We start from the raw sequence: 9738 nt of genomic DNA, 5'->3' as shown, positions 1-9738 counted from the left end.
CTGTAGTTTTTCTTTTCTAGCTGCGAATTTGACAGTGCGGGATAAGCTAAATTGACTGATAAATTCGATTGCTGGAGGTGGAGATCAATACCAGGTTCATCTTCAAGTTGTAGTCATTGCCTCCGTTGCGATAACCACCTCCAACAAAAAAACTCTTCCTAACCGATTCACCGCTCCTTCTTGGTCTCACTGCCAGCGCTGTTATCGACAAGGCAATTCTGGAAGCCGCGCTCTAGCTCATCACGGTCGAGCCCCTGACCGATGAGCACTAAACGCGAGACTCGCTGCTCTCCAGCTTCCCAGGGTAACCCAGGAGCGATAGTATACGTGTCCAGTACACCTTGTACGATGCATCTGCGGTCTTCAGCGTCTCCAGCAACTGAAAGTACACCTTTCACACGTAACACGTCTGCTCCCTTCACATATCGAGTGACCACTTCAGAAAGCCACTCGCCAAACGCAGCAACGTCCACGTCGCGTTCGACTTCGAAGTGCACCGTGCTAATGCCTCCTGTATGTTGCCCACGTGCCTTCACACTTCGCTTGACTCCATTAGCTGCATCGCTCTGCGCATTGAAGCGCACTGCATCGAACGTCTTGACATTCAAGATCTTGCCCAAGTCGATATCAGCCTTCACGCAGCTACAAACCGTGGCTTCCTCGTTAATCTCCGTTAGTGCCTTCTCCAGTCTCTTACATTCGTCCTTGGTAGCCACATCCACCTTGTTCATCACGATAATGTCCGCATACAATGCCTGTCGTTGGAGTTCAATAGGGAATTCATACCTTTCATTCTGCTTCCAGTATCTCTGCGTTGCCTTGGCATCCACCATCGTGACAATAGCGTCGAGTCTAAATCTCGACGCTCTGAGTCTCAAGAAGGTCTCAATAATAGGCCCCGGGTCTGCCAGACCTGTGGTCTCCACTATAAGGTAGTCGAAGCTCTGCTCTTGCACCAACTGCAGTAGATAGTCCAGGATACGTTCCAGCTCGTCTCCGCCCTTCCCTTTGCCACCTCGAGCAGTACAGCACATGCAGCCATTCTGCAACACGTAAATCCCGTCCTTCTCCTTACCCCCAGCCTCTAACAGTGTGTGGTCGATGCTGACGGCACCTAGTTCGTTCTCCAGCACCATAATCTTGTAAGGCAGCTTGTCCTCGGTTAGGAGAATCCGATTGAGGAGCGTGGTCTTCCCGGCGCCTAAAAAGCCTGTTAGAATGGTCACAGGCACGGATGGAGCCCCGGCTTCCTTGGACTTAGCTGCTAATTCCTCCGTTTTACGCTGAATGCGGCGCTCGCGACGCAGTTGCATGCACCAGGCGACGACATTTGCCAGAAGGAAGGAAAATACCAATAGAACGACAATCACGACGCCCAGTAGTGTCCAGAATCCGCGAGGAGACAGCGAAGACGACGGAGCAGCAGTTGCGAAGTAGATTTCATCCTCGTAGGCCGCATGGGGCCCGGCAGAAATCATCGTCGCCAGCAGGCCGAGCAGCATTTCTTGGGTGTATCCGTACGGTCACAATGATAGGCGAGGTTGATTATGTCACAGAACGTTATGTAGTGTACATAAAAATTCAAATTCAAGCTGGGAGTTAGCGAAAACCGTATGGAAAGAAAAAAATATCGTGACGGAAGCCGTACCTTCCACAAATTTCGGTGCTCCTTGGAAAGGAGCATTTCGATTGGCCGGGATGGCATGACGAAAAAACAACCCATTAAAATTTTAATGGTTTTTTTTTCGTCTGAATGCCATCCAACGGCATGGTTTATTTGGGTTATTCGGAGCCAACTCAAAATAGTCCAATTTTGGGTTGTAATAATATATGCTTGGATGGCATTCAGACGAAAATAACCCATTAAAATTTTAATGGTTTTTTTTCGTCTGAATGCCATCCAACGGCAAAGACATTTTCTACGAAAGTTGTACACGGAAAGAATTGTCAGCACGGAAAATGGATATTCTGTGTATCTTACATCAAGTTGAAGTGACTACATCACTTTCTTCTTATTGTACCACATGAAGGTGCCTGTGTCCTCGTCAGACGCGTATTTGTACGGCTCCGTGGCGGGAATGGACAAGCTTTTGGCACTGGATCTGCACGACAACCAGTCTATGGACCCGAAGGCTACTTCTCAGCCCTCGGAGTGTGATGAATGCGAGCAGCGAGCAGCTCAACTGAGCTGCGACGACTGCGGTCTGGTGTATTGTTCTCAGTGTGACGTCCACAGGCACCGTAAAGGGAAACTGCAATTGCACCAGCGCGTGCGGACTACAAGGAAACGTGTCGAAGCACCAGAACTTGAAGAAATCCAAGAGAAAGCTGAAAATGCTACTGCAAACTGGAAAAACGACGACGTGTGCGAATGGCTCGAAGCCCACGATCTAAAGCTGTTCGTGGAGGAGGCACGGGATCAAGCAATAACTGGAGCAACTTTACTATCTCCTGGAGGCCTGGAAAAGTTTCTGGATGCTGCAACGGGGGTTAGTCGTGGCCACAAGAAGAAGCTGCAGAGGGAGGTGCAGAAGATCCAGAGTTTGGCGAAAAGCCCGGCTTCTGAGGGGAAGATGACGCTACTACCGACCCCTTCACCACCCATTCAACGCACCAGCAGCTCTGTGCGTCGTATTGGACTGGGCTTGCGTGTTGATGTTGAGCCAGCGGCAGCAAAACCACCTTCTCGACGGGGATTGGGACAGTTGAAGATCGAAGTGAGTGAAGATGACCGCTCGGTTTTCACAGCTCCAAAGAGGACTTCTGGAAGGCAGAACTCTGGATCACTGGGACTGGATATGGCACAGGTCAAAAAGGAGGAGAAGACAGTGGCAGCATCGTTTGACTTCTCAGCCACAGGGAGGCTGCAGACGCAAGGCTTCGAGATCGACGTAAGCGATATAAAACTGAGTTTATATGTTACGTTAAACTAACTATTTGGCGTGTGTATTGCAGACACGGGGTATCGCTAATGCGCCCTTCTCAAACCCAAAGCAGCATTCAAGCGGAGCTAAACCTGCGTCAACTACTGAGTCGATCAGCACAAAAGACTACCTGCTTATACTGGAAGAGTTAGGACATGGAGCTGGTGGCAAAGTATACAAGGCGCTATACATGCCAACATTTAGACTGGTGGCTGTCAAGGTCATCCGCGTGTACGACCAGAAGAAGCGTCACCAAATGGTGCGTGAGCTCAAGTCTCTGTACGTGAATTTCGTCCCGCTTGCTACTGCCACATTTCCATCCACGTTCGCGGCAACATCATCAGCCACACAAGCAGCATGTGAAGAACTTGTAGTTTTCTATGATGCGTATACAAACCCCGAGATAGGCTCTGTATCAATTGTGCTCGAGTACATGGATGGAGGCTCGCTGGAAGACTACGTCCAATCTGCCAGTGAAGGAAGTGGGTGTTTGACAGAGAAAGAGATCGCAAATGTTGCAGCATGTGGCTTAAAAGGACTGGCATTTCTACATGAACATCACCAGCTGCATCGCGATATCAAGCTCAGCAACATGCTCATTAACCATCAAGGACAAGTCAAGGTGAGTCAGAGATTTTTTGTGGATCTAAGATTCGCTTATAACGCCTCCTATTGTATGTAGATATCGGACTTCGGCATCTCCCGTGATCTTGAGAGCACTTTAGCCAAGGCAACTACGTTCACTGGCACATTATTGTCAGTACTTCCGTAGATGGCTTCGTTGTTTTATTGTACTAACATGGGTACATTTTTTTCTTATTGTCAGGTACATGGCGCCTGAGCGGATAAGCGGAGGCATGTACTCGTACCCGTCAGATATTTGGTCTTTCGGGTTAGCTGTGATGACCTGTGCCATCGGAAAGCTACCCGTTCCGACTAAAGATGGCTACTGGGGCGTGGTTCATGCTGTACAAGAGCAGCCATCTCCACGACTTCAAGACTATGGTGACCATTTCTCTCCAGAACTCTGTGATTTTCTGGACCAATGTCTACAGAAAAATCCGATGTATCGCCCTCCTGCAGCTCGTCTTCTTGAACATCCGTTCATTAAGAAAAATTACTCGCCAAGGGAACAAGCGAATGTGCGATTGAGTCAGGAACAGCAGCCACCGACAGCAAAACAACTCGAACGTAGTCGTCAAGAGCTGCGGAGTATTGCGGAGAAGGCTCAGATCTGGTGCCACAATCATACTGATGCTCTGCGGATACTTTCGGCTACGAGTGAGACACAAGATACAACGAACCGCAGCAAGGTTGAGGCTCTGGCCACACAACTGCGTCTACCGGTGAATGAAGTGGCGTCGCATTTTACGTTCTTGAACGAGTATTGCAAATAACAACGTGTTTTCGAGTCCAGATGTAGCCATGAAGAAAATATTGTGAGATGGCTACTTTTTTGACATGGCTACAGATTGTGCAACATTACAGCAACATAAAAGAAAATGTACCCTAGTTACGTGTTCAATAATTTCCTGATACTCAAGTCAAAGATGGTGCGGCCCAGGGGGTTCCTCACGACGCTCGTCTTGCTGTCCACAACCGTCTTGGCGCTCCTCTCTCTATCATCACAAGCTGCAGGAGATCCCTGTCAACCGGCCGATGTGTTGTGGCTGTGGAGCGGTGCATTGACGTCTCGTTCCATTACGTTCAAGATTGGGTTACGCGAGGGTTCCACTTGTGCCAATTCCGACTTTGTGCTATACGCGTTTCCAGAACTGCTGAAAGGTGAGAAACCTCATTCCTCGATTGCAACATGCTCAGACGTAGACGGTGGTGAGGCTGGGGAGGGAGAGGTGAGAAGTCCCGCGTCTTACGAGACCCCCAACGTCAAGGAGTGTACCCTCTCGGACCTCCCACATAGTGATAGGAAGTATCGGTATGAATTGACTTTACTCAAAACCGGAGAAACTGCGAGGTCTGGAAGCTTCACGACGCCTCGAGAGGAAGGAACCCCATTCAACTATCGCGTAGCTTTCGCCTCATGTGCCGATGAGGCGTCAGATCCAACGGTAAGCTATAGTATTGGGAAATCCCATCTAACTACTATTCTAATTGAGATATATTTCTTTTTATTGTAGGTTTTTGAGGAGATTAAGAAAGAGAAGGCGCTCTTTTTCATGCATACGGGAGATCTACACTACCACAATTTAGTCGTGAACAATGTGGCGGCATTTCGAGATGGATACGACTCGATATTTGCATCTCCAGTGGGCCGAGCAATGCTAGCAATGGACATGCCGTTCGTATACATGTGGGATGACCACGACTTTGGTCCGGATAACAGCGATTCAACTGCACCTGGACGAAACGCGTCGGTTCAAGCGTATCATGAATTTGTGCCTCATTATCCTCTAATTGGAGGACGCTCACGCTCAAATACGGTGCACCAAGCCTTCACTATCGGTCGAGTTCGCTATCTCCTTACCGATTTACGCTCTGCTAGAACTCCAAATACCGCACCTGCTGCACCTACTAAGACCGTGCTGGGTAAGAAGCAAAAAGCGTGGTTTAAGAGTGAACTCGTCCGTGCGACGAGTGACCCAACTATTCGACTCATAATTTGGGTCAATACCATGCCGTGGCTGGACGACGAGCGGAAATGGGGACATTTCGTACACGAACAACAAGAGCTCGTGAATTTTATTAAAGCCCATGGTCTCAATAAATGGGTACCCATTGTGATCGTGAGTGGGGACGCACACATGTTGGCAGTGGATGACGGTAGCCACAGTCCAGGAAATCTCACGGTACTCCACTCTGCAGCGTTGGGACGTCCGGGATCGATTAAGGGAGGTCCATATAGTCATGGTGCTTTCCCTGGCTCGGGTCAGTACGCTGTAATGGATGTCACGGACGAAGGAGGCAAGGATGGACGCGTTTGTCTTTACTACAGGGGTATGAATATCTACTAAGGTAAACTGGTCGAGTTCGATACGTGTCATCCGGAACGTACCCCGCCGGTTACTCCGTATTATCCGCCACCGATCCCTGTTCGCATTATGATGCGTGTGTTCAAGAAGGCCAAGAAATATACTGGTACTGCAGCAGTTGTGGTGATTACTGTAATTGCTCTTCTTGTCTACAGACACAGACGCCAACGTACAGTTCACACGAAGAAACACAGCTAAAAACACCGTTAAAAAATGCTTCACATTTTTATTTTTTTCATAAATATCAATAAGAAAATATCAGCAGGCAGCCACAGTATCGGGGAGGAAGTGAGTAACGCCAAGGAGGTGCATTAATGGCTCAAAACCAATTGCAAATTCCACATATTGCAGACGGCAGCTTGGAGCGAAGCAATAGCAGATCATAGCGTCAAACGGGAGGTGCACATGCCGTTCCAGTGGCGGTACCGACGTCGTGTTGGTGTCATTTTCATCCGCTTCTTCATCCGACAAGGTCGACGTCGATTCGATACTCATTTGCCGTAGACGTCGCTCAACAGCCGTACCATTCGATGGCAACAGCGACAAACAAGTCGCTTTCGACGCAATGACGTACGTTTTCTTCGAAATCCGGTTAGTAGCTGTCAAGTGGAACGCAAAAATCTCGCGCTGTCCATCGTACGGAATTTCCAATGGGTCACTGTCTTCAGCTCCACGAGCTCCAGTTGATGTAGCTGACTCTGTAACTACACTCTGTTCTTGGTTCGACGGAGGATTTTCCGGTAGTTTCCCATACGATAGAAACACTCTCAGCGCGTACGACGTGGTATTCAGGAACACTCCTTCTCTCTGGACAGGTAGTATATATCTCGCATCTCCAACTTGTAACATCGCGTCAAATGTCCAATCCAGCGGTCGATACTGGAGTGGGTTGAATAAATACAGCAAGTACGTGTTGCTGACCAAGGCGTTGACACACAGTTCATCCCTTTGCAGTCTGTATCTCAGCGTATTGTCGTCAATACTAATCGTCATCCCAGACAATTCGTGCAGTTTTAACGACGCGTATGTGGCCGTCTCCTCTACATTTTCTCCAACCTGTTGAACTCGATCTGGAGTTTCTTGAATCGTAGAGGGTGGCGCTAACGGACGATAGATAACCCCGTCAATTGAAGCCCAGACCTGCATCATCATCAGTGATGATTGTAGAAATTCCTCGTCTTCTTCATCTTGAAATTTGTGGGTTACCCTTAATAAGGAGTTGGTGTCCAGTAATACTGGGGCTGGGAAGATCTGGAATAGCTCGCTCTCGAAGTTTAGCGAGCCTCTGAGGGCTGCTACGGACGCCATGAGGCTGATATGTTCGTTTAAAAGGCCTCTCGCTTCGTCCACGGACACCATACCGATCAAAGTCGAGATCTCCTGGATGGATCTGTTTATTCTTAATGAGAGGTCGAACATCCGCTTGCAACGGTTATAAACCACAGCTCTCTCCCTGGAGCACATGAGGGGAGTACCTCTCTCGATAGGAAAGAAGCGGGTCTCCCCCCGGTTATTCATAAGATAAACCCGGGCTGTGACTTGATCCACGGCCTTGCGACGGAACTGAGAGCGCAACAGGAAGCAGCGCCGCCAATGGCTCGTGGCAAAGCGCAGTTCTCCGAAGCGCTCGATGGTGCGCAGACGCCACTCAAGCTCGCAGATACTGGACACGTCGCGTGAGACCTGGGACAGCCGCTGCAGCTCCGACAGCGAGCAGAAGCCCAGCACGAAGGGAAGCGGCGCCACAACCGAGGCGTCAATCATGCTTGAACAAAAATGGCAAGAATAAATAGCTACAACCAATTTATAGATTGTACTAAATGCCTCGTTTATGGGATGTAGGTTATAACCTATAATTTTGTTACCGCAGTGTATCCATTGCAGTGTGTCTCGCTCACGTTGCCACCTGATCTCCAAGCGATCTCGCACATCTCCGAGCTGGTCAATGAGTACCTTCTCCCCGTCACCATTGATTCAGCAGTGTACAATGACCTTCGGCATGTCGTTCATCGCTTCGGCGATTCTCGAGTTTGGAGCCATGGATAGAGCTGCAGCTAAAGGACAGGTAGCCATTATGGAATGGCTCCATTCGAGCCGAAACGAGGGTTTCTCAGCTCTTGCGTTCACCAGAGCGGCAGCTAACGGTCACTTGCAGGCTTTTACCTGGCTCACCCAGCACTATTCACAGCATTCATCTCCAGCAAATTGTTTGACTGCTGCAGCCGAGAACGGGCATATAGAAATCGTGAGACTTTTACGCCCTCAAGTGCATCGGCGTCGTGTTGACCTCGCTATCGAGTCAGCGGCTGCAAATGGGCAAGTTGGCTCTATCAAGGCGCTCTTACCTGGCAAAACAACTGATGCTTTCGTTATCAGCGACAAATGGAAATGTTGAGGTGCTGGCGTTATTCATTGCTTATGGCTACAGTTGGAACCTTGCCGTTAGGAATACTGCCCTAAAAAGGCAACACGCTATGGACATACTGACGTCATCAAGTTACTGCTATCAAGGTGTAATGAATTTGGTGCTTGCAATGCCCTTCGCTCTGCAGCAAAATGGGGTCAAACAAGTGCGATGGAACTGTTTTTAATTAGGGACCCATTTAAAAAAAAAAAAAAAACAGTAGTGGCGAAAGTGCTGCTAATGGTAGTCGAGAGCGCTCAATACGAAGTGGCCAAACGGATTATCGACAAATTCCCTGAAAGCGATGGAATGGAGACGGGTTGGGTCTTAGATCTCCGATCGAAAACAAGGCGCGCCTAATGACCCAAATTCTTATCAACAGTGCTATACGTTCTGCAGCTAAAAGAGGTTGGACTGCAATAGTGAAGGCGCTAGTGGAACGATTTTCCTTTGTATCAATTGGACCTGCGCTGATTCTAGCAGTTGAAAACCGGCAGTACGAAGTCGTGGGATTCCTGCTTCACTCCAGCGACTCAAGTATTTTGTCAACTATTGGCATAGCATTAGAAAATGTAGCCCTTTGTGGTGATGCCAAGACGGCAAAGCTGCTGGTCAAGAGATCAAGTTTCCACGACGCAGCTCGAGCGCTAAATACTGCAGCAAGTAGAAACGATTTGGCCATGGTAAAGGTGCTTGCAGCCAAAAGTGGAGAGTCTTACAGAGTGGATACGTTCAAGGTTGGTGCGATGGTACGAGCAGCAAAGGATGGACGCATGGAAGTGATGGAGACATTGATCAACTACAGCAATAACCGAACAAAGGAAGAAGCGGTACTGCAACTCTCGTCCATTGCGAATACGGATGTGTTGAGCTCGATTGTCGAGCTCGATTGTCGAGAAATGCGAACTGAAAGCGTATGAATATCTCTTCACTGACGCCGCAGCGAAAGGACTAACCGAGCTGGTACAGCAGTTGATGCGTCGAGTGGATGTGAACACCGTCCGTGGATCTCTCGTAGCCGCCGCTATGAATGAACATACAGAGGTGGTTAAAAATGCTGCTTGACAAAAATGATCTATCAAACGTAGTTAAGGTGCGTGAAGCAGTGGCCAGGAGCGACCACGCCAGTGTTGTGAAATTGCTTTGTGCTTCTATATGCAATGGCAGTGATGAAAGAATTCTAAACTCCGGCTATCTGTATCTATTTACGCTATGTCGGGGTCCACTTCTACAGATTTGAATACGGTTTGAAGTGACTGATAATGCGTATGGCACGGAAGAAAACCGGCACCCGAAATCGTTGAATTGCTGCTTTACTTTACATCCGTGTGATCGACAAAAGTACAGCTTAGCCACAGACGTACAGTATACGTTAAGTTTAATGAATATTGATCGCAAATTCGGTTCGTGAACTCACATT

At 48.6% G+C, this 9738-nt stretch overlaps 5 protein-coding genes across 6 annotated transcripts; 3 read left to right on the top strand and 2 right to left on the bottom strand.

The window, feature by feature from the left end:
- Positions 1-1554, bottom strand: PPTG_16939 (hypothetical protein). The gene has a single exon (XM_008914691.1). The coding sequence runs from the start codon at positions 1500-1502 to the stop codon at positions 168-170; it is 1335 nt and encodes a 444-aa protein (XP_008912939.1). The 5' UTR covers positions 1503-1554; the 3' UTR covers positions 1-167.
- Positions 1555-2004: 450 nt separating this feature from the next.
- Positions 2005-4460, top strand: PPTG_16938. 2 transcript variants are annotated; one of them, XM_008914689.1, is made up of 4 exons: positions 2005-2891; positions 2956-3546; positions 3607-3680; positions 3751-4460. In XM_008914689.1, the coding sequence occupies exons 1-4, from the start codon at positions 2025-2027 to the stop codon at positions 4319-4321; spliced, it is 2103 nt and encodes a 700-aa protein (XP_008912937.1). In that variant the 5' UTR covers positions 2005-2024; the 3' UTR covers positions 4322-4460. The 2 variants fall into 2 exon arrangements, with proteins under 2 accessions (XP_008912937.1, XP_008912938.1); XM_008914690.1 differs by having other exon boundaries at positions 2956-3680.
- On the top strand, positions 4444-6216 carry PPTG_16937 (hypothetical protein). Its single transcript, XM_008914688.1, has 2 exons — positions 4444-4993; positions 5063-6216. The coding sequence occupies exons 1-2, from the start codon at positions 4475-4477 to the stop codon at positions 5894-5896; spliced, it is 1353 nt and encodes a 450-aa protein (XP_008912936.1). The 5' UTR covers positions 4444-4474; the 3' UTR covers positions 5897-6216.
- PPTG_16936 (hypothetical protein) lies at positions 6116-7680 on the bottom strand (the record flags this gene model as incomplete). Its single annotated transcript, XM_008914687.1, has 1 exon — positions 6116-7680. A coding segment is annotated over one exon (1508 nt), but the record flags the coding sequence as incomplete, so codon positions are not given.
- A 1118-nt stretch (positions 7681-8798) lies between these two features.
- On the top strand, positions 8799-9717 carry PPTG_16935 (hypothetical protein). The gene is made up of 2 exons (XM_008914686.1): positions 8799-9411; positions 9553-9717. Exon 1 carries the CDS (start codon positions 8999-9001, stop codon positions 9236-9238), a length of 240 nt encoding a protein of 79 aa, XP_008912934.1. The 5' UTR covers positions 8799-8998; the 3' UTR covers positions 9239-9411; positions 9553-9717.
- The last annotated feature ends 21 nt before the right edge of the window (positions 9718-9738 follow it).

This window comes from Phytophthora parasitica, assembly GCF_000247585.1.
Source record: "Phytophthora parasitica INRA-310 unplaced genomic scaffold supercont2.62, whole genome shotgun sequence".
Lineage (NCBI taxonomy): Eukaryota > Oomycota > Peronosporomycetes > Peronosporales > Peronosporaceae > Phytophthora > Phytophthora nicotianae.
This window is presented reverse-complemented; position numbering and strand designations above follow the sequence as displayed.